We start from the raw sequence: 27,890 nt of genomic DNA, 5'->3' as shown, positions 1-27,890 counted from the left end.
CATACCGCTTAACAGAGATTTTATTTATCTAGCAAGGATGCTTTTCTTTGTCCATCCTGATTTTCAGTGTATTTTCAAGGCAATTATTTTCTGTTTGCATGGATCCTTCCTTTTTTATTTTATTTTATTTTTCTGGCAAGGATGCTTCTCTTTGTCCATCCTGATTTTCAATGTATTTTCAAGGCAATTATTTTCTGTTTGCATGGATCCCTCCCTTTATCATACTACTTGCTGAGAATGGTGATAATCCATGCCTGTCAAGAGAGGAGATGGTCTTTTTCTTGATTCTTTTTTATGTTAGCACCTGAAAGAGGAGTAGGAGACAGGCATGGCCAAAACATATTTTGCTCACAGGAGGATTGGTGGATACTATTAAAACTGTAATTTGGCAGTTACAGTGTAGCAAGCAAAAGAAACAGAAGACTACCATTCAAATTAGATGTAATATCATTTGTTACATGGTTTGTAATATCATTTGTTACATAGATGTAATATCATTTGTTACATTTCCTTAACAGATGGCTGGAATATGGGGGCTGCTGTGCTTGGTGAAGGAAGCTTTTTCCCCTACTTGAGTTCTGATGGTTTTGCTATCTGCACTGATGAAAGGATGCTCCCAGTGGCATCAGTCAGATATATCTGGGAAGGCAATAAATCAAGTAGGAGCTGCAACACAACAGGTCTCCTGTCCAAGAGCACCAAACCTCCAAAGGTGGAAACAGACCCTATATCAGCAGGTAACATTTTAAGCTACTGCCACACTGCTGAATTAATGCATTTTGACACTGCTTTAACTGTCATGGTTCCATCCTATGGAATCCTGGGATTTGTAGTTTATTGTGGCACCAGGGCAATCTGACAGAATTGGCTAAATATCCCACAAAACTACAGATCCCAGAATTCCATACCACTGAGCCATGGCAACTGAAACAGTGTTTAACCGCATTAATTTTGCAATGCAGATGCATCTTCAGACAGATAGAAAAGTGATGACTTGTGTAGTCCTTTCAAATTACACAGTCATAGCACAATGGTTCTGCTTTAATTACCAAGGCAATGCCCTTTGGAATCCTGGGATTTCCAGTTTAGGGAGGGCATTTTAGAATGATCAGCAGGGAGCTTGAGTGCCTGACCAAAGGAGAATCCCCCACGGCTCCACAGAATCTAGCCATGGCAGTTTATATGGAATCAAGGTGCTATAAATGTATAGTGTGAAAGGACCCCAGGAAAGAAAGAAATAGATGTAGCTAATGGGCACAAATATGGGCACAATCTGTCCACCAGTCTCTGGCACATAGGTGAAAAAATTGTCAGTCCCCTGCATCAGACAGGCTTAAAAAAATAGTGTTCTGCGTAATTTACAAGGAGAAGGAAAAAGAGATATAATGAAACAGAAATTTTAAAAGAAAGTATATTGCAACCATGCCATTGAGACAGTCTTACATCCAAGGAAAGGTTATGAGATAAAGGGGCAAGCTTTCCAAATTACCTGTCAGTAAACACTGATCAGTAACAGCACACGATAAAGTTTCTCAGTGTGGGTTTTGAACTGCTAAACACCATCTTGTTTATTACACTGAGGGATATTGATAAGTGACCACCAGGAAAGAGAGAACAAAATGAACAACTTATCCAGATTTCTAAAATCTGGAAATCTTGCCATTTTTGAAAAGGTTATGGAATAAATAGGAGCAACTGTGGCAGAGGTAAAGAGAGGTGGATTTTGATGAGATGGCATAACGATAGTACTTTGTCCTGTTCTATTCTGAATGGGACCTGAAAAAAAGGACAAGTTCACATGGTTAGGAAATGTCACAATATAACCCATGTTAATAAAAAACAGAAATAAATGGACTGGGGGTCAGGGCTGGTTCAAGACATTTCACCACTGCATAAAAAGCAGTAAATGCCTGATCCCCTGTACATAGTTCCTAAGTACAGTCAGAAAATCCTAGATTCCCCCTCCACCCCATACATTTTACTTTCTGACAGTAACAATACAATAGCAAACTCAGTACCTGACCACTTGCTGCCCTTTCATGACACCCATTGACTGAAAGAGGGGGGAAAAGCTATTTGTTATAAATATTTTGGAACATTTCTGTTTTTCTGACATTTCACTGATATTTCTGACTCAGGTCATGGCCAAAATCCAACTGCTGGTTCCAATTAGAGGAAACTGTGGCTGCATACACACTGAAGAAATAATCCAGTTTGACACTGCTTTAACTGCTCAATGCTATGGGATTCTGGAAATTGTAGTTTATTGTGACTCCAAAGTGGAGTGGAGCGGTGCCAAACTGGATTATGTCTGCAGTGTGGGTGCAGCCCCAGTGAATTATTTGGTGATGAATGGGAAACTAACACATATATAAATCCTATTGAATCAGCGAGTCTACACATTTGGGAACTAGCACTTACATTTAGACAATATGTCTTCTAAAGAACTAAAGATGATATGGTAAACACCCTTTTGAATATCTTTTTCAAATAAATCCTGGTGCTTATTGGAAAATCAGTATTGTATCTGCGAATGCAACCCATTTCTCTGTAGCTGAGGACACAAAGTGAGGAGTCAAGATGTTTGGGGTCCATCTGATGGCCTTCCCAAAATCATCTTTGGGGTATATGGCTCAGTTGGGTGTGAGCAAAAGAGTGTATTTCCTCTAGGTCCAAGCTTCTGTGATTATCTTCTGAAGATGGGGAAGAGTTCTATCTGCCTTCACTTCTGAACAGACTGTGGAGAAAATCCCTTTGACATACCATTCTACCCATATCGCCTGAAAGGCAGGACAAAGGGAAGGAGAGAACAAGGGAGGTTGTACCAACAGCTCTGGACGTTATCAGACAAGGGAAATTGGAAGTATAATCCAATGGCAATCCGAACGCAATCATGGGGTTTAACGTAATTACGCGATAGACTACCACACGCAATTTCGGACAATGGGAAGTCAGTCTGAACGCAATCATGGGGTTTCACGTTATTGCATGAGAGGTGATCACATGCAATTTTGGGCAATGGCAAGCTACTTTTGGGCAATGGGAAGTCAGTCTGAATGCAATTCGAATTCACGTGAATTCACTGAACTAGCAAATTCACGTAAATGCGTTCTGGCTCCATTTTATTTTCACTGCAAATTAAAAGAAATTCCTTCCGTGTGATAAACTCCTCTCTGAACTTACATAGGATTCTGAAATGTGAGCGATGGACAAGGAGACCCTTCTTTCCTCCTTTTCTGCCCAGCCTTTTGCTTCCTATGAAGATTTCTGGCCTGACACACTGTTCTCCTCAAGAAGGGAATGCACTCAATTTTCAGATTCAAAGCAAGGAATATAACCAGCAAGTTTCACAGATTTATCTGTATGAGTAGATGCCTACATTGGTTGAAGACATTTCAAATCAGGCATGGGCAACTTGTGGCCATCCAAATACTGTTGGACTACAGCTCTCACCAGTCTTCACTGTTGGATGTGCTGGTTTGAGCTGGTAGGGATTGCAGTCCAGAACTACCTGGAAAGCCACATGTTGTCCACTGTTCTAAATGTCATCATGGCTGCATCTGCACTGAAGAAATAATCTAGTGCAACACCACTTTAACTGCATGGCTCAATGTTAGGAAATTCTGGGAACTGTAGTTTTATTAGGCATCTGAGCTCTCTGACAGAGAAGGCCAAATATCTCATGAAACTACAGTTCCCAGAATTCCATGGCATTGAGCCATGGCATTTAAAGTATGGTAAAACTGGATTATTTCTGCAGTATGGATGCAACACATGAGAGTATTACCATCCTTTCTTCCCTTCCCTTAACCTGCATATTTGCTGTATTTAATGAATGCCCTGCAAAAGGAAGTTAATGTCATACAAAGTCACCAATAAACGTTTCCTTGCAAGTTTACAAAGTTATCAGCTAAATAAATATATCCACCCACACTCCTCTCCTTTCCCTGCTTTTCTCACTGATCCACCCACAAATGGCAAGAACAACATAGTTTTGAGATAATAATGAACCAAAGAGGTGTGTTGCCATGCAGCCAATAACCTACGTAAGTTATTCTGCTTGGGAGGTGGGTGAAAATGGAAGGGCATGGTTGGATAGCTTCTTGCCACACACCCAGAAACTCTGATGGGGCAGAGCCTCAGGAATCTTGAATTGCTTGGCACCAAAGTATAATTTAGTTCTCTCATTTATACCATGTCTTCTTTCACTACATGTCTCATCTCGTTTTCACTCTTCCTTTTTTCAGTCATACAGATCCTCTCTTGCATTTAATCAAATACGCATTGCTTATTGAGCACTAAGGGGTGTCTTTTAAGAAAAAAGCATTATCTTTTCCCACAAAAGAGTAAGTTTAAGACAATATGTAAGCTTAAATTCCCATGGATTCTAGCTAACTTTATCAATGGTGGTAAAGTAAAGGTAAAGGTAGTCCCTTGACATGAATGTCTGGTCATAACTGACTATAAGGGGCAGTGCTCATCTCTGTTACTAAGCCAAAGAATCAGTGTTGTCCAGGGAGTTCTCTGATGGTCATGTGGCTTAGCATAACTGCACCAAACATTATTACAGTCCACTTCCCACCAAAGTAGAACCTATTTATCTACTTGCATTCACATGCTTTTCTGCTAGGATGGCAGAAGCCGAGGCTAGTGACAGGAGCTCACCCCATCATGCAGTATTTGGACCTCAAACTGCCAACCTTTTGATCTTCTGATCATCAGAATTGGCATCTTAACCACTAAACCACTGCATTCCCCATCAGTGGTTAGCTTTAATTAAAGTTTCTGTTCATCAGTATCTAAAAGGCTGGAGAGTCACTAATTTATGGCTTAAATAGTGTGGGTGTTTATAATAACAGTCTCTCACATAATTCCAGTTCACTAACAAACCAAATATGTATGAAATGAGGCATAGGTGTTCATGCACACAACTTTGATGAAGAGACGTTAAAGTGAGATGAAATGTATGGAGTTAAAGGTCTGTCTGAACAAACCGCACTTGGATAGTCTATCTGCCATGAAAATGGGATGCAAAATTATATAGGGGCACCATGTGTATAAACAGTTTCAGACTCAAGATTCTACAGGAGAAGGATACACAAATCTCAGGCTTATGTCTTTACTCAATTACAGATAAAACCAATAGAGTATGAAACAGCCTGTTGTATATAGTTTGTTAAATGCTTAGTGAGGAACTCATAATTGCTATTTTGTTAAACTGTCTTCATGGATTCCCTTCATCTTGAGGGAGAGAGAGGCAGGCTAGCTCCACCAGGCCTGCCTGGAAGAAGACAAGCCCTCCCTTCAGCCACCATCTTGAAGGAGAGAGAGGCAGGCTAGCTCCAAGTAGCCAAGTCCTCCCTCCAGTCCATCTGCCTTGGTCCAGGTAGAGGAGACTGCTGGACCTCATCCCCTTCCCCACCAACACTCCCTTCTCCTTTTGTGTCGTGTCTTTTTAGATTGTAAGCCTGAGGGCAGGGAACTGTCTGATTAAAAAGATTGTATGTACAGCGCTATGTAAATTTACAGCACTTTATAAATAAAGGTTAATAATAATAATAATAATAATAATGGATTAGTTGTCATGTGATGAGTGCCCATCTTTAAAAATCAGTTTTCAAGTTCATACCATCTGATATGTCAAAAGGTCTTTAGTAAATGCCTCAGTTTTCTCTCTAGGCAATGGGAATACTAGTGATGCATTTTATAATTATTATGAAGAGTTAACTAGTATTTTCAGAAACACTATTCCTAGAGGGTTGAATCTGGGTCTCTAGGGTTCTCCAGATGTCTATACTGCCTTCACGACATCATCATTTGGGGGTCTCATTGAGGTTTATCAGACTCAAGTTTAGGACCCTGCAATTGCGCTAAGGAAGTGTATAGAACGTTGCAAAATTACTGTTTCGCGCGATGTCTTACCACATTGCTTGCTTTTCCGTCATTCCCCCGTAACGTTATGTTAGCGCTACAATTGTGCGAAAGTTGCAATTTGCTTGATGCGAAACCATGCATAGCGGAACTGTCCACTACACCAGCGCCTTCCGTTTCTGTCGAGCATTTCACATCAAAATCCTTGCACATACCCTTTGGAGGCTTTGGTGGCATTGTGACCTTTGTGCTTCCGGGGGAGTGAGGGGGTCCCCCCATATCTTTAGGGTCCTATTTAGCGGAGGAGAAGGGAAGAAGGAAAGAGCCGAAGGAAAAAGGGGAACCTGGATGCAAAGGGTGACAGAAGGCAAAAGAGGAAATCAGGGTGGCTTTTCTTGGAAGGGGAGGAGTGGAGAAAGTGATGGAGGAGGATGAGGAGGATTAGGAGGAGGAAGGAGCCATGGGAAGAAGGGAGCCACGGAGGGCATCCTATAATGGAGCAGGAGGAGGAGGATGAAGGACCCAGGGCAGCTCAGAGGGAGGTGAGGGTCGGAAGGAAAAAAGAGGAGGAGGAGGATTGCCCAGGGAAATAGGGCTGTGGAGAGAAGCTGGGGATGTAGGGAAATGGATGCAGCAGGAGCAGCCTCTTTTGACAATTTATGCACATGATTTTTGGGGTGCTTGCTTTCTTCTTGCTCCTGGAACTTAAGCGCCATTATTATTGTTGTTGTTGTTGTTGTTGTTATTGTTTGTGTTATATGCGGGTGCTACAGTCAGAATGCCTGTGCTGCATTTCCATTTTGGTGTGTTTTTTCCTGAGGAATATATATATATATATATATATATGCCCTTTGCAACAGTATCCCTTTGCTGGAAGTCAGCTAATGAAAGGGAAAGGGAACAATGAAAGGGCACTTTTTTCCTTGGAGAATCCATGCTAAAATGTGAATGTAACATGCGAATGTTACCTTTGTAGCTGTTGTCAATTAGGCAATTGGCAAAACGATACATGCTTTTGCAAGGAATGCAGGGATCGCTCTGAAGTGCTTTTAAAGTCATAAAAGAATGCATGACAATCGCATCCTTTTGTGGCATTTACGAGGTGATGAATTTATTATTATTATTATTATTACATGTGCAAGAGGCATTCTGGGGTGGCAAGGAGTGGGGGATACAGGATGCATTAACTTGCATTTTGGGGTTGAAAATGGGGCCAAGGGCAGATCATAAGAGATGTGTTTGACAAAATGAGCACGCTTTGGGGCATTTTGTGCCTGGCTGTTTAACAAAAAGGAGGGGGGAAGGGTTAGGGTTAGAAGGGGCTGGAGTGGATGGCCCTTTGGGGTCTCTTCCATTTCTACGGTCCTATTTGTTCCTTCAGAGAAGAAGAAGGGGCTGGACTGGATGACTCTTTGGGGTCTCTCCCATCTCTGCGATCCTATGTATTCCCTCAGGACAAAAGAAGGGGCTGGACTGGATGACCCTTTGGGGTCCCTTGCATAGATTAGATTAGATTTACCTATAGGTACAGACCCCACTCCCCTCACATATACATATACATAAACATATACATATAGAACACACACACACACACATCCATATATATATATATATATATACACCACACACATCCAGATATATATATATATATATATGTATATATGTATTCACACACACACCCCTCTTTATAAATACAGGCAGACAAGACAAATATACACATATATGCCAGAGACACATACCAATAAATATCTCTGCATATTCACAGTGTCCACAACAGCTGATAACACACACACATGTCTTTATATTCACATTTATTCCTCCGGGACAGAAGAAAGGGGTGGACTGGATGCCCTTTTAGGGTACCCTTGATTTCTCGTGTCCTATTTCACACATCAAGGCAAAACACACACACAAACACATATATATCTCTGCACATATTCACGCAGAACACACATTTATACACACACACACACACACACACACACAAAAGGAGTGCAGAGGAATGGGGCTGGAATGGATTACCTTTAGGGGCCCCTTAAATTTCTAGCCTCCTAGGTGTTCATGCAGGGCAGAAGAATGGAGCTGGAATGGATGACCCTTAGGGTCCCCTTAAATTTCTAGCCTCCTAGGTGTTCTTGCAGGGCAGAGGAATAGGGTTGGAATGGATGACCCTTAGGGGCCCCTTACATTTGCAGCCTCCTCAGTGTTCTTGCAGGGCAGAGGAATGGGGTTGGAATGGATGACCCTTAGGGGCCCCTTGCATTTGCAGCCTCCTCAGTGTTCTTGCAGGGCAGAGGAATGGGGCTGGAATGGATGACCCTTAGGGGTCCCTTAAATTTCTAGCCTCCTAAGTGTTCTTGCAGAGCAGAGGAATGGGGTTGGAATGGATGACCCTTAGGGGCCCCTTAAATTTCTAGCCTCCTAGGTGTGCATGCAGGACAGAGGAATGGGGCTGGGATGGATGACCCCTAGGGGCCCCTGTCATTTGCAGCCTCCTAGGTGTCCATGCAGGACAGAGGAATGGGGCTGGTGTGCTGGCCAAATGGCCGTAATAAAGTTATTATTATTATTATTATAGAATGGGGCTGGGATGGATGACCCCTAGGGGCCCCTTTCATTTGCAGCCTCCTAGGTGTGCATGCAGGACAGAGGAATGGGGCTGGAATGGATGACCCCTAGGGATCCCTTTCATTTGCAGCCTCCTAGTGTCCATGCCGGACAGAGGAATGGAGCTGGAATGGATGACCCTTAGGGTCCCCTTAAATTTCTAGCCTCCTAGGTGTTCTTGCAGGGCAGAGGAATAGGGTTGGAATGGATGACCCTTAGGGGCCCCTTACATTTGCAGCCTCCTCAGTGTTCTTGCAGGGCAGAGGAATGGGGTTGGAATGGATGACCCTTAGGGGCCCTTTACATTTGCAGCCTCCTCAGTGTTCTTGCAGGGCAGAGGAATGGGGCTGGAATGGATGACCCTTAGGGGCCCCTTAAATTTCTAGCCTCCTAGGTGTGCATGCAGGACAGAGGAATGGGGCTGGGATGGATGACCCCTAGGGGCCCCTGTCATTTGCAGCCTCCTAGGTGTCCATGCAGGACAGAGGAATGGGGCTGGTGTGCTGGCCAAATGGCCGTAATAAAGTTATTATTATTATTATAGAATGGGGCTGGGATGGATGACCACTAGGGGCCCCTGTCATTTGCAGCCTCCTAGGTGTCCATGCAGGACGAGGAATGGGGCTGGGATGGATGACCCCTAGGGGCCCCTGTCATTTGCAGCCTCCTAGGTGTCCATGCAGGACAGAGGAATGGGGCTGGGATGGATGACCACTAGGGGCCCCTTGCATGTGGAGCTCCCCAGGTGTCCATGCAGGACAGAGGAATGGGGCTGGGATGGATTACCCCTAGGGGCCCCTATCACTTACAGCCTCCTAGGTGTCCATGCAGGACAGAGGAATGGGGCTGGGATGGATGACCCCTAGGGGCCCCTTTCATTTGCAGCCTCCTAGGTGTGCATGCAGGACAGAGGAATGGGGCTGGAATGGATGACCCCTAGGGATCCCTTTCATTTGCAGCCTCCTAGTGTCCATGCCGGACAGAGGAATGGGGCTGGAATGGATGACCCCTGGGGGTTCTTTACATTGGCAGCCTCCTAAGTGTTCATGCAAGACAGAGCAACCCCCCCCCCCCCCGGTTGTCCTGAATAAGGAAGGCCACCGGAAGGGAATGGGGTCAAAAAGCACCCCAGCATCATGGGAACTTTGCAATCAGTAACTTTAGTGTTACGTTGCACTGCTGCCTATCACAATAAAACCATTTTGCAACACATTTCACAAGATAACGGGAGACCATGGCCTGGCTTCCACTTTTGCCCGCAATGCCCAAAAAGGGAAGGAATAACGCTTAAACTACGGGAGCGTTGCGCAATGGGCTCCCATAGAAATGAATGGCGTCTAGAAGAACATTGCGCTTTCACATTATTGCGCAACGTTCGTGATGCTAACATTGCGCGATAGGCTGGAAAAATCGCCAAAAAATCGCGTCTGATAAACTCCATTCTCCCTCCCCATTTTAAGAGGTTGAAATATCTGTCTTAGGGCCATAGGTGTGCTGGCATGCCATGATGATGCCCCTTCTGCGTTGTGCTGTTTGGGCACTGCACCCAGTATGCGACATCATGGTGCACTCTGTGTGGACAGGCACATGCCAAGATGGTGCCCAGGCTGCATGGTAAGGGCTTTGAGTGTGTGGATGCTCAGCCCTCACTGTGTGTACAGGCTGGCACAAAGTGCCAGTCTGTACAGCTCCAAAGTCACTTAAAGGTAAGGATTTGTTAGAGTACTCCATTCTTTTGTTAAGATAACATCTTTCTACAGCTCATTTGGAACTTTCCAGAGTACTGATTGCTGCTCAATGGAATCTTTTATGATTACTTATATGACCTCCCTTCACCTGGTTTGTCATACCTTGATTTGCTCCATATGTTGTTTTACCTCAATCTGGTTTAGGTTCAATTTATTTGACTTGACCCGAGTTATTGTAATATGACCTGCTTTAATGACCTGTTTTTTAAACTGACTAGACTGACAGACTTCAAACTGAATATGCTCACCTAAGTGTCAGGAGAGGTAGGTTCAGTAGTGTCACTAGGGGATGTGGGAGGTGCGGAGCATAAAAGGTGACACCCAAAGGGAGGGTGATACCACTGCTCTTTTGGCAGAAACAGGCTGTGGCATTCATCTGCTTTCCTTTAAAATGCTCTAAGAGATAGTGGGAGTGGGGTGAAGCTCTGTGGGAAGAGAAAGGAGAGGCCCCAGAATTTTTTGAAATTAAAATTTAAAAATCAAAATTTTAGTTTTTTAAAACTTTTTTTGACATTTTAATTTTTTATTATTTTATTTTTTTTCTTTAAAAACATCACATCTTAACCAAATCTTCATGATGTATATGTAAATACATTTAGGTTGTGTGTATGATATTGTAATTTGAAGGTATCCTTTTAATTTTGCTAGTTGTGTATGTCACAACTATTAGCATTACATTCAGTGGGAATTACAGTTTATGAGTAACATCAGTGCAAGACAGCATTACTAAGGATTCTGTATGGTGTGAAATGGGAAGAAGTCAATGGTGGGGGTGACACAGTGAGTTACCACACTGGGTGACTACAACCCTAGTGACACCACTGGGTAGGGCTCAATTCTTCTCCAAAGAAGATGTCTCAAAATAGCATTTTAACCTGTGATCTGCTAATGCTTATGTCCTTGACACATTACTAGAGAAGAAGGGTTACCAAATTTCATGAGATGCTGTTTCTATGCAGCTTCAGAAGGAAGAAATTGGTATGGATCCTGGTCCCTACATTGTGTGGTAACTACATTTTGGAGCCTCAGATAATCATAGTTATATGTTGTTGTTGTTGTTGTTGTTGTTGTTGTGTGCCTTCAAGTTATTTCCATGTTATGGCAACCCTAAGGTGACGCTATTGTGGGGTTTTGGGGGGCTGAAAGGGTGTGACTCATCCAAGGTCCCCCAGCCGGTTTCCATGGCTGAGTGCAGAGTCCTATACTCAAACCACTACACCATGCTGGCTCTCAGGCAGTTAAATACAAGTCATTATATAATATAGGTAGCACTTTCTCCTACTACCAGTCTTAATAGTCTCTCAGGACACTAGGTGAAGGAGATTCCTGTCAAATCAAAAATCTGCAGATGCTGATAAACTTCTACATGTTGTCCAGTTATGTTAGGCTCCAGTCATAGTCCATTGGAGCACATCTTGACCTGATATGCTCCTTCAGATTCTGACTTAGCCTTAACCAACTGTGACAGCTGGTCCTATCCTGGCTCCTCATGTCAGAACAGAATTTTAAATGTCAAACATTCTTCTTCTTCACACATTGTGAAACTATGCAATTGGAGAAAACAATGTGATCATTGTGCTTGCTTCTTGCTTTGGGGGTCTGGGGCTGTGGAGAGAAGTCCTATAGTGCCATGGGATGGAACAGCGGGGGGGAAGCACATAACTTTGGTTCATACACAACATGTCTGACAGTTTCCTGCTCAAAGAGAGGACCTTTATTGGCCAGCACTTTTAGAATCTGGAATGAGCAAAAAAGACAGATAAATAGTTTTATGATCACAAGGCCTTGGCCAAGCCATGAGACAATGGAATCATGTGAAGAAACTACCAAGTTGATATTACCAATGGCTCTATGCCCAGAATTACCCGCATAATATAGTAACAATAAATTTATTTATTTATTTGCCTTAAAAGAAAAGCATTTTGCATTTAAATAGGAAAAAAAAGGGGTGGGATGCATTTTTCCTCTTTACCATCTACCAATACAGAACTAAAATACAATTACGAGCAGAAAAGGTTCTCTTAGGGCAAAGACAACCTTTTGCGCCTCAGGACAGAAGCTCTCTTGCTTTCCATTTCTCTCATTTAATTTTACTTTTTAAAAAATCAAATTTTGGGCCTTAATTTGCCCTCCACCTTTTAATGCTGCAAGATGGTTCAGTTTCTACAGTGGGTTATATTGACTGGCAACATGAGAGCACATGCGCGCACACATACATGTTTATGAGTGTTGAGTATTCTACAGACCATTTTGGATAACTCTGATTAATCTCTTTTTCCTCTTCTCTCACTAGACATTTCCCTTTTAACTTTTACACACACCAGTTGAACATTAAGAAAAAGAAAAATAATGACCAGAGAGGACTTACATAACTTTAAAATAGATGAAGAAGACATTGAAATAGCTCAAGCTTGTCCATACCTTGGCTCAGTCATTAACTGCAGTCAAGAAATCAGCTGACTAGGAGTTGGAAGGGCAGCTGTGAATGAACTAGATCAGATCCTGAAGTGTAAAGATATATAACTGAATGCTAAGGTTAGGATTGTCCATGCATGCCATTGCATTCCCCATTTCTATGTATAGTTGTGAAAGCTGGACAGTGAAGAGATCTGACAGGATGAAAATCAACTCATTTGAAATGTGGTACTGGAGAAGAATTCTACAAATATTGTGGACTGCTAAAAAGACAAATAAATGGGTCCTAAAGCAAAAACAAAAAACAAAAACTGGACTCTTCCTAGATGTCAAGATGACTGCACTGAGACTGTTGTACTTTGCCCATATCATAAGAAGACACACACTAGGAAAGACAATAATGTTTGGTGAAGTAGAAGGCACTAGGAAAAGAGGAAGGCTGAATTCCAGATGCAGAGAGTCCAGAGTCTGCAATGCTGTTAATTATAGGAAGACATGGAAATATCTCATTCATGGGATCACCATAAGTTGATGTCAGCTTGATAGCAGTTAACAACACCATCTCACCACTACTGCCCACTTGGGGCTAGAGAGTTTGGCTTGGGGACCATTCTGAATAACCCTTGGTTTATTTATTTAAATTGTGAATTTTAAATGACGAATTTTAGATCACATCTTACTTTTCCATTTAAATTGATTCATGTTTTAACCAATGTGTTTTAACTGATGTTGTTTGTTTTTTAATTGTTGTTGCCCCCTGCCTTGATCCATGGGGAGAGGTGGGTAGGAACTAATAATAATAATAATAATAATAATAATAGATTTCCCTTCATTTCTTTTTATTCTATTTTTTATTTTCTCCTGGTGAAGCTCAGACTCAAAGGGCTTGTAGAAGGGTAGGGACAAATCCAGTGTATTGTAAGTGCTAAACTGTAGCTAATTTTGCATACGCACGTTTTTAATGTAAGAGCCATTGCCATTTGATGCTTTAACCCAAGTTCTTTTCCATTGCACATTTACCAATTGTGCTATATCTTCTCTGAAATTTGTTTATTTTCCTCTGATCTCTTGTATATTATACTTTCATTTCATAGACTTGATACCTTTATTTGTCAACTGTGACTTAAATAAGTCTTAAGTAATTGCCTCATGAATAACATCATCTCTGAATAACCCTTTTTGCCCCTGGGGAAATAGAATCTCATTTTCAAAAATAAGAATTTTTGTCTGTATGAATTGACTGTACAATGGACCCTTGTTATACGCTGGGGTTTGGTTCCAAGATCCCCCATGTATAACAAAATCCATGGATGCTCAAGTCCCATTAAATATAATGACATAGCAAAATGGTGTCCCTTCTAGAAAATGGAAAATCAAGGTTTGCTATTTGGAATTTATAATTTTTTTTGAATATTTTCAATCCATGGATGCTTGAATCTGTGGATGAAAAGTCTGTGGATAAGGAGGGCTGACTGTATATAACTATGTATATGTGTATGTATGTATATCTGTAGAAAGTTAAATTCAAACTATCAGAGTCACTGCAAAGTGAGCATTTTGAGACCTTCATAATAATAATTAATAATAATAATAATTTGTTTTATTTATATACCACTATTCCAAAGATCATAGCAGTGAACAGCAAGTAAGCTAATTAGCAAGTAAGCTAATTTGCCCGCAACAGTCTGGGTAGTCATTTTAGCGACCTTGGAAGGATGCAAGCCAGAGTTGAGCTTGGGCCCTTTTGCTGGTCTTGAACTCACAACCTTGTGGTTTTGAGTGAATGGCTGCAGTACAGGCATTTAACCACTGCGCCACCAGGGCTCCTTAAAAACTTTTTACATAGTTTCAGTGCACCCACAAGTCCAGCAGGTAAGACATATATGCTTTTCCTCATACTCATTTATTTGTTTTTTTAAAAAAAACCCAAACCCTTGCTCTACATCTCATTACATTTATTTTAATTCTGCTTATTCAAATGTTTTTTCACTGTCCTCAGGACTTAACTTAGGGAAATTTTAGGCCTTTCAGATAGCATGAATTATAACTCCCATAGTCCCTTACCACTGACTATGCTAGATGGGGTTCCTGAGAGGTGAAGTCCAAAACAATTAGAGAGCCAGAAACCTCCACCCTGATGAAACCCTATAGACCCATCTAGCAAAGTAGGTATTTTAAAAAGTACATGAAAGGACAACAGAACAAAATATGTCTACCTGCCCTGGTCTTAGCAACCCCACATCCATAGGCTGGATGTAACATTTAACTGATGTGTATGTATATAAACCACAGAACCTATAGATCCATAACATGATATCCAGTAATATAATGTTTGCATGTCAGCAAACCCATGACTGCTAATAAATAAAATAATAATATAATAATATGTGTCATTCAGATTCAGAAATAAAGTGGTCCCTGGGGTAATCCCACTGCCTCATAGGATTCCTCCTGCATGGGTCCTATCTACTTTTGCTACTGTAGGAACTGTATTTCTCTTTAGCCACAATGCATTTAGGGAAGCAGGGGATCTTAGTGCACAACAGATGGCAAAGAACATAATAACTAAAGGTAAATTATTGCTCTTCTGATACAAATATCTACTATGTGGACTCTTGCTACAAAATGAGTTTATGCATGTAATTTCAACTAAGATTAGTCAGGTGGACAATTTCCAGCCTTTGCTAATGCAAAAGAGAGAGAGAGAGAGAGAGAGGCTCCTTCTTTGAGGATTGAAGGCAAAATCATATTGGCTTAGTAATGTGCCATTATGAATATGTGGGCAAGATTTGTTGGACAGAAAGATATTTTATTTTTCTGAAACACATACATTCATGCATATATGAATGAGAGAAAACATCTAGCTTTTTAAGGATCTGCACAGCTAGCTTCAATTCAGTCTTATCCTGAGCCACATATTTATTTTCACTCTTATATCCCCTTCAGCAGCAGTAGATGGCAACAGCTGTGAGAGACATATTGCTATCAATACAATATTTACAGGGGCAGCAAAAGAGTTCTCAGCTTTAACTAAATTAATCTGCAAGAATTATACGGACAAATGGATGTGTGTGTGTGTGTGTGTGTGTGTGTGTGTGTGTGTGTGTGTAGTGCTGTGTCTTCATCTTTCTCCATTCTTAAACCCTAAGAGTGTAAAAATAAATTTCTCTCACTTGGCTGTTTCATAATCCATTCATTTTTAAGTACTGTAAACAAGCCAACTACAGTTGCCTGGACTTTGAATCCATATCCCTCGTCCATTCGCAGAGGGGGACAAAATGGGGCACATGCTTCCATTCAAGCCAGTGGGGCTTGAATACCAGTGAGTTTCCGTTTCCATCAAAATGGAGGGGCTACTGTATGTGTTTTTATCTACCAACACTTTTGTATGTATGTTTTCTTTTATTTCAGAATATCACTAAAAGGAGTCCTGAGACCAGTTCCACCTCAGTTAGTGAATATAAAGGAAAACAAAACTCTATCTAAAAGATGCCAGAATTTGCATCCTTGCCCTTCTCATAGGGACAGTATAGAAGATTAGCACAAAAGGGTTATTTGCACTTTAATAGAACTGTTCTAACATTATTTAGCAAGAATGATACAATGGCAAAACTGCAACACTTACTTTCATATGGTGTTACAATAACAGGACATTAACAATTCACAAATAGTAAAACAGCGCTTTTACATTCCGTTTGTTGAAGGAAGAGGTTGTGATCGGAGAGGGAAAAAAAGGGGCACTCTCTCGCCACTAAGGAGCATTCCTGTGACTCACAAGTGTGACACATGGAGTGATTCTGCCAAATGGCACACTGGGGACTGAGGGATTCAATTTATTTCCAGAAGGTTTAATGACAGATTATCAATGATGCTATTGAAATGTGATTGCCTTTCACACGTTTGCAATAGCACTAATAAAGTGCTATTGGCAAGCCATTAACGCTTTTTTGTCATTAATGGAAAGTTGCACTAGCACAATGCTTCAGTGACAGGACAAGTACGGTATGTGCACAACATTGTGTGAAAATCTTCCTGTGACTTGATGAGAGCATAGCGCTTTTCTTCCATATCTTATCCCCATGTGATAATTTCCTAAGATTTGGCAATACTGGATCTAGCCACAGGATTCAGGAATGGCTAAGGCAGCAGAGAGGATCATCCTAAATTGGTCCAGGGTCTACCATCTTCCATTTTTGTTTAATCTCAACCAGTCATTCGACCATAATGTACACCTCCTGCCATAGAGGTAGAACCAGAAAATAGTCACTCTCTTATACCTGTACAATATGCTTTTATTTTTAAGAAAATGGGTAAGTTTACCATTCAACTCAAACATATGTAAGTATCTTTGATGTGGGACATCCACATTTACAGTAAGCCTTGAAGTTTCCAGAATTAAAAGCAGGAGGTGGAAAAGATCTTTTTTCAGAATGCTACCTCCTCCTCCTCCTCCTCTTCATCGTCATACTCTGTGATAGTAGGCAGTCTAAGCTATAAGTTAAGGAAAATGAAAATGTGAAAAGATTTTTAGAACATATAAAGTGATCTGCAATAGGCAGAGGCAAAGTTTAATGTCCTTTAGATAGTCTAGTAACCAAGTACATGCTCCTATTCAGTTTTTCTAGTTGTTGCTGTTGTGGTTGGAGGAGGACTTGGTAAGTCCAATGAGTAGTACATTCAATGTTAAACTGGGGATGTTTTGTGTTTATTTCTTCCTTATACAGTCTGCCCTTCACATTTGTGGACAAGGCGTTCATGGATGTGATTATTCATGATCTGAGCATGAGCTCTGCTCACCTCCTCCTCTCATGCCTGGGACAGCTGGCTAGAAATGGGAGAAGGTCAGCAGGCCATCCCACCGGCAGAGGGGCAGAGAGGAATCGATCCTCCCCACCTTTTTCCCAGTGGGATAGCTGCCTTCCCAAGGCATCCATCCCACCAGGAAAGGAGCCGAGGTGAATTGATCCTCATCACCCTTTTCCCAATGGCAGCCACCCCACTAGGAAAGAGGCCAGGAACCATTTAAAGGACTGAGAGGGCAGGGGGAGCAGAGGAGCATGTGTGCTCCTGCTCCTCTTCTCCCACCCACCTGTCCCTGTAACTGGCTTCAGGATTTTTTCACATTCATAGGGGTCCTGCACCCCTAACCCCTGAGAATGTGGAGAGCCAACCCTTATTTTGTTTCCAATGTAAAATAAAAGGTGGGACATCTTTTTACTTTTTCTCTGAAGTGAAGGGATTTGTCCCTTTGGACACAAAACCCTAATAAATCAGGAAAATGTAACTTTCTAATAGTCACTAGGGACATATCTACACTATATTTGGTTTGCATCAATGTTACTGCCATGGATACTTCCAAATACTGAACTGCTGTTTAGTGACAAAGCTAAATGGTCTTGATCAGGGAACTGCTACTTAACTCTCCTGTCACCTGTCTAGGGTAACACTGTGCCCTGTGTGTGTGTGTAATCACCAAAGTAGGCACACTGATCATAAAGACTACTTGCACATAGTCTGAGGTTACATATCACTGAAAGAAGAGGATAACTCTGGCTTAGCCAATTTTAATAAATTGAGTGGATTAGTATAGAGCAAGCAATCTACCCTGCTTCAACTACTTTCTCTGCAACTCCTCTTCCAAGGCACCCTTCTTCCAGTTCAGTTTACTCAGTTGGAGTTGAGCAAAAAAGAAGAAGAAAGTGACTGGAGTGGGTGGGTAAAATGGGTATGGATGATTTAGGATCTTCCTGCCCATTCACACCTTTCATTGTAGAAACTGGACCACACAGTCAACACAAATTAGGGAAACTGTCACTGCAGAACAGACAGCCACCCCTTCTGAAGACATGCCACATGCTGCAGCCCCAATCTGCCTTGAAGGTGGCCAAAAAAGGAGTGGCAAAGAGCCGTTCTTTTTTCAGCCAGTAAAAAGCCAGCTTTTTGCACCATTCCACGGCCCCACGATTGCTTAAAGAATCTTTGGAAGCGTGCAGCATGTAAATGCTGCTGGAGCATCTTGAAGCCACCCATGTGTGAGCAACCACCCGGCTTCTGGGCAACTTCAGGGTGTCATCACGATGTGTGGCATGTCAACACCACACACCTATAATGCCCTGAAGGCATCTTTTTTTGGGATGCCTGCTCTGACCCAAAGTCCATTTTTTGTAAGACATGAAAAAATCTTGGGCCTGTTACAGACTGCCAAAATAAAGCTGCTTCGGGCCTCTTTGGAGGTATGCTATTTTAAATGATGCATGGGTCCTAAGAGTCCGGAGGTCGCGCCAAAGCCACACTCCATTCCTAAGCACTGGAGTGCAGCTTTGGTGCAGCTTCTGGATTCTTAGGATGCATGCATCATTTAAACAGCATACCTCCAAAGAGACCCAAAGCAGCTTTATTTGGGCAGTCTGGAACAGGCCTTGGTTAAATTCTATGTCCCCTAAAGGACAACCTCCAGTTCATAATATAAGTGACCGCTTTCACAATATGCCTCATGAATTTATAGAATTCTACTGTATCGTAATGGGATGGTGGAGAAAAGGTTCGTTTTTAAAGGAATAAAGTAATTTAATGCTGGATAGACCTATACATAGCAACCAGTCACAATCACTACACGTAGTCTCCAGTTTTAGAGGCTATATGCAACAGAAAGGCAACGCCTTAGGGGCAACAACAAGCTATGTATCTTGCCTACATAGCCTGTTTCTAGATTTCTTAACATATGATCCGCAGCTGTGAGACGCAGTAAGGATTTGTTGGCCTTTAATCTGTTCCAGCCAGGTAAGACTCTGTGAATTTTTTTGTTGTTGTACTAACCTCAGATTGTTCCATTTCATCTATCTCATCAACTCTACTCAGATGAGGAGCACCATATTTATCTGATAATTCAGCTAAGGTCTTTGATGTTGCCTCTCTTTCGGCTGCTAACTTTGCCTAGAATTCAAAATTAATGTTCAAGACCATGATGGAATAAGCACTCACACTGTATATTGTGCTGTACCAAGCCAACATTAAGCAAATTAAGCAAATACAATCTAGTTTGGAACTGGAATGGAATAAACTTAGTAGTGGGGAAAAGTAGATCCTGAACAAAACTGAGGGTGACAATCTGCCCACCCCTAATATTGACAAACAGTTAAAATAAATTCTCTGAAGATGCCAGCCACAGATGCTGGAGAAACATCAGGAATAAACTCTTCTAGAATATGATCATATAGCCCAAAAAACCCACAAAAAACTATAGTTAAAATGTCTGTTGACAGTGCCTCTCCTACCTCCAACTCTGCCTGCCGTTTCTGCTCCAGCAGAAGCTCCTGTGCTTTCTCTCTTTCTAACCTCTCATATTCTTCGCGTTCTCGTTCCATTTGTGCCTGCAACCATTTCATCCATGAGTTGAAGGCATTATTTTCAAGACATGATTATGAAGACACAAGAACTAATTTTAGACTTTAAACAACTTTTAAAAAAAAACTTCAAGGAGGTTTTGATGTATCACACTGTTCAAAAAGGTAATCATCCACCTGCAGCCTTAAGTGGGATAATCTCTTTTTCTAGGTTAAGATTCTACCATTCTGCTGCCTCTATAGACTAGACTCAATCTGATCAATACAGTTTATCACCTAACATTTATCTGGTGCCAAAAGTGTGTTGGTCCATGCCAGAAGACGTTTCAGTGAGAGGGTGAGACCTGATGGCAGATTTTGGATGGTTTTGTGATGTGGGTCAGTGAGGAGAGAGCCCCTCCTGTTTCTTCTGAACCACCATCATGTATTCCATCAGCATTAAATCCACTACTAGATCTGGGACTATGAAAAGGATTTTAGCTATAGTAGTAAGCTTTGTGACTGACTAGACCTTCAGATGTGCTAGGGCACTTTAATTTTGCTTTCATGTGTAGGCTGTCAAAAAGTATATTGATAAGCAATCCCTTCTGCTCAAGCAAGAGACAATCTCCAATTTCCTGCACTTCCCCCTTATTGTTTTGCATCCCTATTATGCTCAATATGTAGATTCCTGCTTTTCTTCAGAGCTTGAAAAACTATTTTTGAAGTAAAAAAATTACCGTTATGATTACAGTACCCAAAAGTTGTTAGTTACCCCAAGCTTGACCATTAAAAAGATTAAGAATCTAACATAAGGAAAGGTAGCAAGGATATCATACTTAGGAAATTTCCACACAAAATAATAATAATAATAATAATAATAATAATATTTATTTGTATCCCGCCTCTCCCGTTTGAGGATCAAGGCGGGTAACAGCAAGGAGAATTTAAAATACAGAGTCACACCTCCCATTCTCACTGCAATCACATTAGTTAATGAAAATGGAAACATACTGGTTTGAGAACAGCCATTATTGCATGACTCCACAATACCACTACTGTGTTGTTTCTGCCATTGCACCTTCTTCCACACTCCCCTTTAACCCCTGCTGGCCTACTCAATGTGCCTTTCAGGTTTTTTAATTTTATGTTTTAACACAATTCTGGAGTTATGCTAATACAGTTTAAAGTGTGTGTGTGGGGGGGGGAGAAATAGAAAAAATAAAGGGAATCAGGATGGGAATAGAAATGGGGAGCGGGACCGGTGGAGAGGAGACATGGACACCATATGACTGCTAATACTGCAACTGTCATGGCAGTGACATTTTGCACCTGAGGACTAATAAGAATGCAGCATGATTGGAAGTGCATTGACAGGTCTTTCCCTCAATGAAAAGGGATGCCCTTCAGAGACACAGCAGCTCTGGGTCCAAGGCAACATCATATGATACGTATTGCCAGAGGCACTGTTTTCTAAGTGTAATTGCAGTTTAAAAGCCACATATAGTAATCTCCTGCGCATACTTTATGTTTTCTTACCTGCCTCTCTTCTTCAAGCTTCTGCTGAAATAAAAGTTCTTCTTCTTTCATTTTTTCTAACATTTCCATCTCTTTTAGGGCCTCCTCACGTTCTCGCTCCAGTTCTTCCCTTTCCATTTTCCTCTAGAAATGCAATTTTTTTTTAAAGGTGAGGAAAAGATGAAATTTCACATTTTGTCCTCGCCTTGAGTAGCAGAAATGTCCAGAGACAGGCTTTATTAGAATGGTCAAATCAACTGTCTTATGTAATGAGACTAAGGGATACTTAAAAATTACAATATTACAATGTCTTCTTGGATGAGGTGAGCCTCACTGAATTCTATGCGATTTATTCCCAGACAAATATTTACAGTATCACAGTTTTAATGGTGTTTATGTAAAGTCTGTTTTGTCTACAATACACAAGTAGGGCAGTGTATAGTGGAGGTCAGAAATATCCAATGAGATTCAATTTAAAAAAATAATAATCTTATGATATTGTAGGTGTTGTTAATTTATTAATATGAATTAGACAAGTAGAATATATCTGAAATTCAAATGTTTTTTATTTTGTATCTTCTGAATATTCTTACAATTGTACTGTCCCTTTCTTTTCTTTTTAATAGCCTGAAAAAGGCCATAAAAGTCTAAACTGGGTGAAATGCATTGGGATTTTCCAGCAGATAACCCCCTCCTCAATTTTGAGACAGACACCAAAACAAACATAGTGCAAGCTTTTAACATATCAGTTTTCCAAAAGCAAATGCATACGTGGAGTTCATTACGAATCCTTATTTCTTAGCTTGAAAACTTAGCTTCTTCTAGATTTTTTTTCCTAGCCAAAACTGTTAAATTCATTCTCCTTGAACCCTTTACCTGTTCATTCCAGAAGATTAAGAATAAATCCAGATTCTCATGAAGAATCTTCCCGACAAGGTAGTTGTCCTGATAGAAACTGAATAGTGCTTAGCCCTGACATCTTTATGATATAATACCTCTATAATGATCACCTCTTCAGTTTAGTATTAGAAGTGCCAATGAGATTGTGTGTGGATTGAGACCTATGCCATACCTCTACATTGAAAGTATTTGAGATGTCATTAGTGGATCAACAAACACCTGTCCATTTCATAAGTATCATGTATTCACCAGTCACCTAACATGGATAACAGGATAACATAATGTATGTGCTTGTGCTTTCAAGTCACCAGTCAAATTACGGTGACCTCATTAATTTCATTGGGTTTTTGTAGGCAAGGAATATTTGCAAGGGTAGTTTTGCCAGTTCCTTCCTCTGAAATATAGCTTACAGGACCTGGTATTCAATTATTGTCTCCCATCCAAGTACAAACCAGGGCTGGCCCTGCTTAGCCCCCAAGATATGACAGAATCTGGTGCTTCTGATATACTTTGACTTGACTGGATAACACAATACTATTTTCATAACATATTCAGGGAGTAGACATTTGTGCTTCTTTTATATAGTGCTGGACTACAACTTCTGCCAGCCCTGGGGATCATAAGCAAAGATGAGAAGTGGTGTAAATAAGAACTGCCAATATCTGGAGAGCCACATATTGCTTAGTGCTGAATAATCTTTGAAGCTTCTAACTATAGTGAATACAGAAGCAGGTCTCACCTGTAGTTCCTCAATCATGTTCTTCTTATATTTGTAAATCCAGAATGCCAAGTATTGTATTGGGTCTGCAGGACGGCGCTCTGCCACCTCAGCAAGACCCTCTGATAAGCATTTGCCTAGGCATTTTTTGAGGTATGCAGTCTCCATTTCGTGCTCCCAAAGTGTGCGTTCTAGCAGTTAATGTTTATGGATCTAAAATGGAGGAAAAAAAACATTTTGAATCAAAAATTCCCATTACATATCCTTTTCCTTTTCCTTTCTTCTTCTTATTCTTTTAATAAACTTACTATATGCTTCTCAGAAGACCTTTGTGGATAAAAAAGCTCCCTAAATACTTAAATAAATAAGTGACAGAGAAGAGAGGGAGGGCAAAAGAAAATTTTGATAGGAGAACGAAGGAATATACATTAAATCATTTCTTTTTAGAACTTACAAGTTGTAATTATTCCAGAATTATTTTATCAAAGTACTCATTTTAATGCTACCAGTCCTGAAGTATTCCTGTTTAAGAACTATTAAAATAAATAATAGGTGGGTAGTAAAACAAAAGTATGACATCAGCAGAGGTTATAATGTTGTAGCTATGTCACTGACAGGATTTGCAAACCTTCTAGTAAATTACAACAATGCATGCGGCTGTGTCATGAGCAGTGTCCTGTTGCCCAATGGGAGTTTCCATTGCACAATGAGTCCTATAACATTCTGATGGCCATTGTGCAATGGGACACATGTCATAACAACCATGCTTTTGGGTCTGTTTGCCCATTGGTCGTGGAGAAGTAGGAAAGTCTCAGCTGTCCTCTTCAGAATGTGAGCATTGCACAGCTTTGCAATTCACTTTCATCTGATCCTAAATCAGTGTTGCTGCTGCTGCTGCTGCTGCTGTTGTTGTTGTTGTTGTGTAAGCCTTCAAGACATTACTGACCCATGGCAACCATAAGATGAACTAATCACCTTTTTTTTAAAGGGAGGGCATAATTTGTTCAGAGGGAGTTTTGCCCTTGCCTTCCTTGGAGGCTGAGAGAGTGCAACTTGCCCAAGATCACCCAATGGATTTCCATGGGTGCCAAGAGGGGATTTCAACCCTAGTCTCCTAGGCCACATTCACACTAGAGTTTTTGTTCAGGGAAGATTCAGTGAGGCAATACTGAATCAAAGTTCCCACTACACTTACTCTGATCAAATCTCTATGTGGCAATTTAACTCTGTTGAAGTTCACATTACTATTTGTATCGATTTAAAATGTAGCCAAATTTCAATTGTTCTTGGCTTTTTTAAAAAAAACTGTCAATCAAATGATGTGCATCTATGTCACACTGTCTGGATGAATCCACACACACACACATACACACACACACCGTCAGCCTCGGAGGATGGCAATGGCAAGCCCCTCAGAACAACCCTTAGCAAGAAACCCTGGGATAGGTTAGCCTTGAGGGGAGTCACATTCTCTCAGCCAAGAAATCTCTGCGGGTTTAAATGTCGGGTATAAATGCAATATAATATGTGTACAAGAGCTTTAGTTTGCACCAACTTGGGAGCAGAGTCTGTTGTCGTTTTATTTCTTGGGAAAGAATTAAAAAATGACCCCTAACCCTAGCCCCACTGATAGGGGTGTTTGTTTTAAAATGTCAAGCAAATCATGCACACCTTTGTCATACTGATGGTGCGAGTATTTAAAGGTGATATCTACTGCAGCCATGCAAAGGTAAAGATGTGCATAAGCTGTCAAATTTTATTTATTTATTTATTAAAAAGTACACTGTCTAATGATGTTCCCAGGAGAACCCCCTCCCTGGCTTTGACTTTGGTTGGCAGGGAGAGAGCAAAGGGGTGGGCATGAGCTGCCCCCTGCACATTAACACCTCCCTTCCTGTGCTCCAAACTGAATCGACAATAAGTTGCCATTCTTTTGAAAAGATGCGCTCAAATCCCCAGAGTTTGGGTCAGGAAAAACTAGGGCAAGTGTGAACGACCCCCTTTTAAACTGGTTTGTAAACTGGTTTATAATGTAGTGTCACCCCCTAGAGTCCTAGTCCAATACTCAGACTACACCACACCATGAAGGACGCCATACATTGGGATTAACTGAACCCACAATGACTTTACCTTGCCAGAGATTGGTGTATGAAGCATCCCTCAGTTGGATTCTCTCATTCCAGATTCCAGATGCCTGTTCAAATGAGAAGCCAACTGTCATATCACTATGGGAGTTGTACAATAACATGGAAAGAGTACTTATCGAAATACAGACTTACTCCTGTACGAAAAGGTTTAATCCTGACACAAAGAGGAACAAAACTGTACTGCTGTCTTCTTCAGTATAGCTTCTTCAATGGAGAATATGGAAAGAAGCAGTTAAATCTGGATGCTTCTGTTTGGTATCCTAGCAACGGACCACTGTTTTATCTCTAAGCAGCCATCTCCCTGAAGATCTTGTATCTCCCTCTCCCCTCGGACAAGACATTCCTCCTACCTTTACTTTGTGTGCTTTTAAATGTTAAAGGAGTGGCAAGATTTAACTTCATAAATACTGAGTTGAAATGTTTCTGCTTGGGTTGATGTTGTTGTTATGTGCCTTCAAGTCATTTCTGATTTATGGCAATCCTAAAGTGAACCTTTCATGGGGTTTTCTGGGGCTGAGATGGTGTGACTCACCCAAGGTCATCCAATGGGCTTCTATGGCGAAACAAGGAACCAGATTTTGATCTCCAAAGTCCAAGTCCTACATTCAAACCACTACACCACAACACCATGCTGGCTCTGGTTGGATGCGCTGGTTGGATACCTGCATAAAATAAGTGTCCTTTTCTTTTCTTTTTTTGGTGACTGTAATACTGGGAAATAACCATTCAGCTAACCCTTGAGCTCCTGTTTCAGTGTGATGTTTGCTTGCTGTTGTTAGCTGCTGTCACTTAAAATGCTAGGTTACCAAGATGGCACCCACAAATTAATATATAATCGGGGAATTTAAATAGCTCAGATGAATAGCAGCGAGAGGGCTCCAGATAACTTCAAAGAGTTGGGATCTTGCCTTTGTCTAGTGGTTATGAAAAACTAGAACTCCAGAGCACCAAGTACAATGTAGTTTTATTGATTAACAGCAAAGGAGAAAATCAAGATTCATGCCATAACATTCACACACACACACACACACACACACACACACGAATTCACAAAATTAAACGTAGTAGCTTGTAGCAAGGTTGAAGGAAGGCAATACCTTACCTGTCCAGAAGTGAATCTCCAATCAGGGGAAGATGGAAATGACAGTGGCACAACAAGGCGGCCTAAAACATGGCAGCCTGTGTTGAGGTTTCAGTATGAAATCTGGCAGCATTTCTGCACAATTTCAGACTGAGTCAATGTATGAGTGCCCAGGAAGGCTTTTTATAGAGTTGTAAGGCAGTTAGGTGGATTTTCCAAAAATGGGATTCCCACCTGGCTGATGGTTTTAATTTCAGAGATACAAAACAAATATTTTTGTCTGATGGCAGTGACATTGATTTAATCAAGTAGGAATAACATCAGGACAACCCAAAGGAGGGTGTGGGAAAATATAGCAGAAAGATTAGTTTAATGATTTAGGCTTGACAAACATCTGTGACCTTCAAGAGGAAATGTACATAGCAGGGGGTACGAAGCAGCAATATTCACAGCCATAAAGTTACGGTCCTTGCCATATGCCCTGAAGTCTGTGACCAGTCAGGAGTTTACTTAAAGGTCATCTGACCTTTCCAGGTTCATGATTATGGCTTCTCTGTAACTGTTATTATAATAAAATATAACAAAATATTTGTACTCCAAAATAATAGGGGGTTTGCAGGGGTGCTAACACTGCCCTCAAGTCAACTTAAACTCATGGTGACCCCATGGATGAGACATCTCCAAGCTCCTTGTTCTCAACCTCTCTGCTCAGGTCCTGCAGGTTCAGGCCCATGTCTTCCTTGATCAAGTCTAACCATCTGACATGTGGTCTTGCTCTCTTTCTACTGCCTTCCACTTTTTCTAACATCATTGTCTTTTCTAATGATTCATTTATCCACATGATGCGGCCAAAGTGCAACAGCCTCAGTTTAGTCCCTTGGCTTCCAGAGAGAGTTCCAACTTGATCTGTTCTAGAACCCATTTGTTTGTCTTCTTGGGTCTCCATGGTATTGTCATCACTCTTCTTCAGCACCATTTCTCAAATAAGTTGATTTTCTTCCTGTCTGCTTTTTTTCACTGCCCAGCTCTCACATTCATACATGGTGATGGGGAATACAGTGGCTTGGACTGGCTTCACTTTAGTGTTCAGAGTTATGTTTTCACATTTTATGATATTATTTGGTTCTTCCATAGCTGCCCTTCCTATTCCCAATCCTCTTCTTATTTCCTGACTGCAGTTTCCGTTTTGATCAACATTTGAACCAAGGTATGGTTACTCTTTGATTATTTCAAGTTTCTCCTTTTGTTGTTGTTGTTATTATTATTAATATTCACCATTAATTTGACCTTGGCACTTTCCTCCTTGATCTTCTTATGTAATCACTCCAGGTCTTTATTTGTGATAATAAAACTTGAAAAGAAAAAGTTGCATGGATCACCCCAAGACCCTGCAAAGGGAAGGGGATGTGCTGAAATGCCATTGCCAGAAGAAGGGAAATGAGTTCCCTCAGCTTGTATTTGGGAACAGGGATTACACACACACACACACACACACACACACACACACACACAGAGAGAGAGAGAGAGAGAGAGAGAGAGAGAGCGCAAACGACACTAGGATGC

General features: G+C 41.1%; 1 protein-coding gene across 5 annotated transcripts; it reads right to left on the bottom strand.

Moving 5' to 3' along the window:
• Positions 1–1,588: 1,588 nt before the first annotated feature.
• On the bottom strand, positions 1,589–25,566 carry DYDC1 (DPY30 domain containing 1). 5 transcript variants are annotated; one of them, XR_016279836.1, is made up of 8 exons: positions 25,379–25,559; positions 25,230–25,293; positions 23,121–23,312; positions 21,503–21,625; positions 19,916–20,011; positions 19,458–19,574; positions 16,962–17,132; positions 1,589–1,776 (listed from the first exon to the last, which is right to left on the bottom strand). XR_016279836.1 is itself a non-coding variant. In XM_089507916.1 (7 exons), the coding sequence occupies exons 3-7, from the start codon at positions 23,265–23,267 to the stop codon at positions 17,067–17,069; spliced, it is 549 nt and encodes a 182-aa protein (XP_089364042.1). In that variant the 5' UTR covers positions 23,268–23,312; positions 25,230–25,293; positions 25,379–25,559; the 3' UTR covers positions 16,837–17,066. The 5 variants fall into 5 exon arrangements, 4 of the variants coding, with proteins under 4 accessions (XP_089364042.1, XP_089364044.1, XP_089364043.1 ...); XM_089507916.1 differs by lacking the exon at positions 1,589–1,776 and having other exon boundaries at positions 16,837–17,132; XM_089507918.1 differs by lacking the exons at positions 1,589–1,776; positions 19,916–20,011 and having other exon boundaries at positions 16,837–17,132; positions 25,379–25,566.
• Positions 25,567–27,890: the final 2,324 nt, after the last annotated feature.

This window comes from Sceloporus occidentalis, unplaced genomic scaffold (assembly GCF_023333645.1).
Source record: "Sceloporus occidentalis isolate IW3139 unplaced genomic scaffold, rSceOcc1.0.p SCAF_2, whole genome shotgun sequence".
Classification (NCBI taxonomy): Eukaryota; Metazoa; Chordata; class Lepidosauria; order Squamata; family Phrynosomatidae; genus Sceloporus; species Sceloporus occidentalis.
Note: the sequence above shows the minus strand (reverse complement) of the source record. Positions and strands in the feature narration are given on the sequence as shown.

Excerpts from the sequence above, each read along its gene's own strand:
- DYDC1 (XM_089507917.1), bottom strand. The coding sequence starts at position 23,267 with ATGGAGACTGCATACCTCAAAAAATGCCTAGGCAAATGCTTATCAGAG. Across the intron at positions 21,626-23,120 it reads ACATGATTGAGGAACTACAG|AGGAAAATGGAAAGGGAAGA; the intron begins GTGAGACCTGCT and ends TTGCATTTCTAG. Across the intron at positions 19,575-19,915 it reads AACGGCAGGCAGAGTTGGAG|GCAAAGTTAGCAGCCGAAAG; the intron begins GTAGGAGAGGCA and ends TTTGAATTCTAG.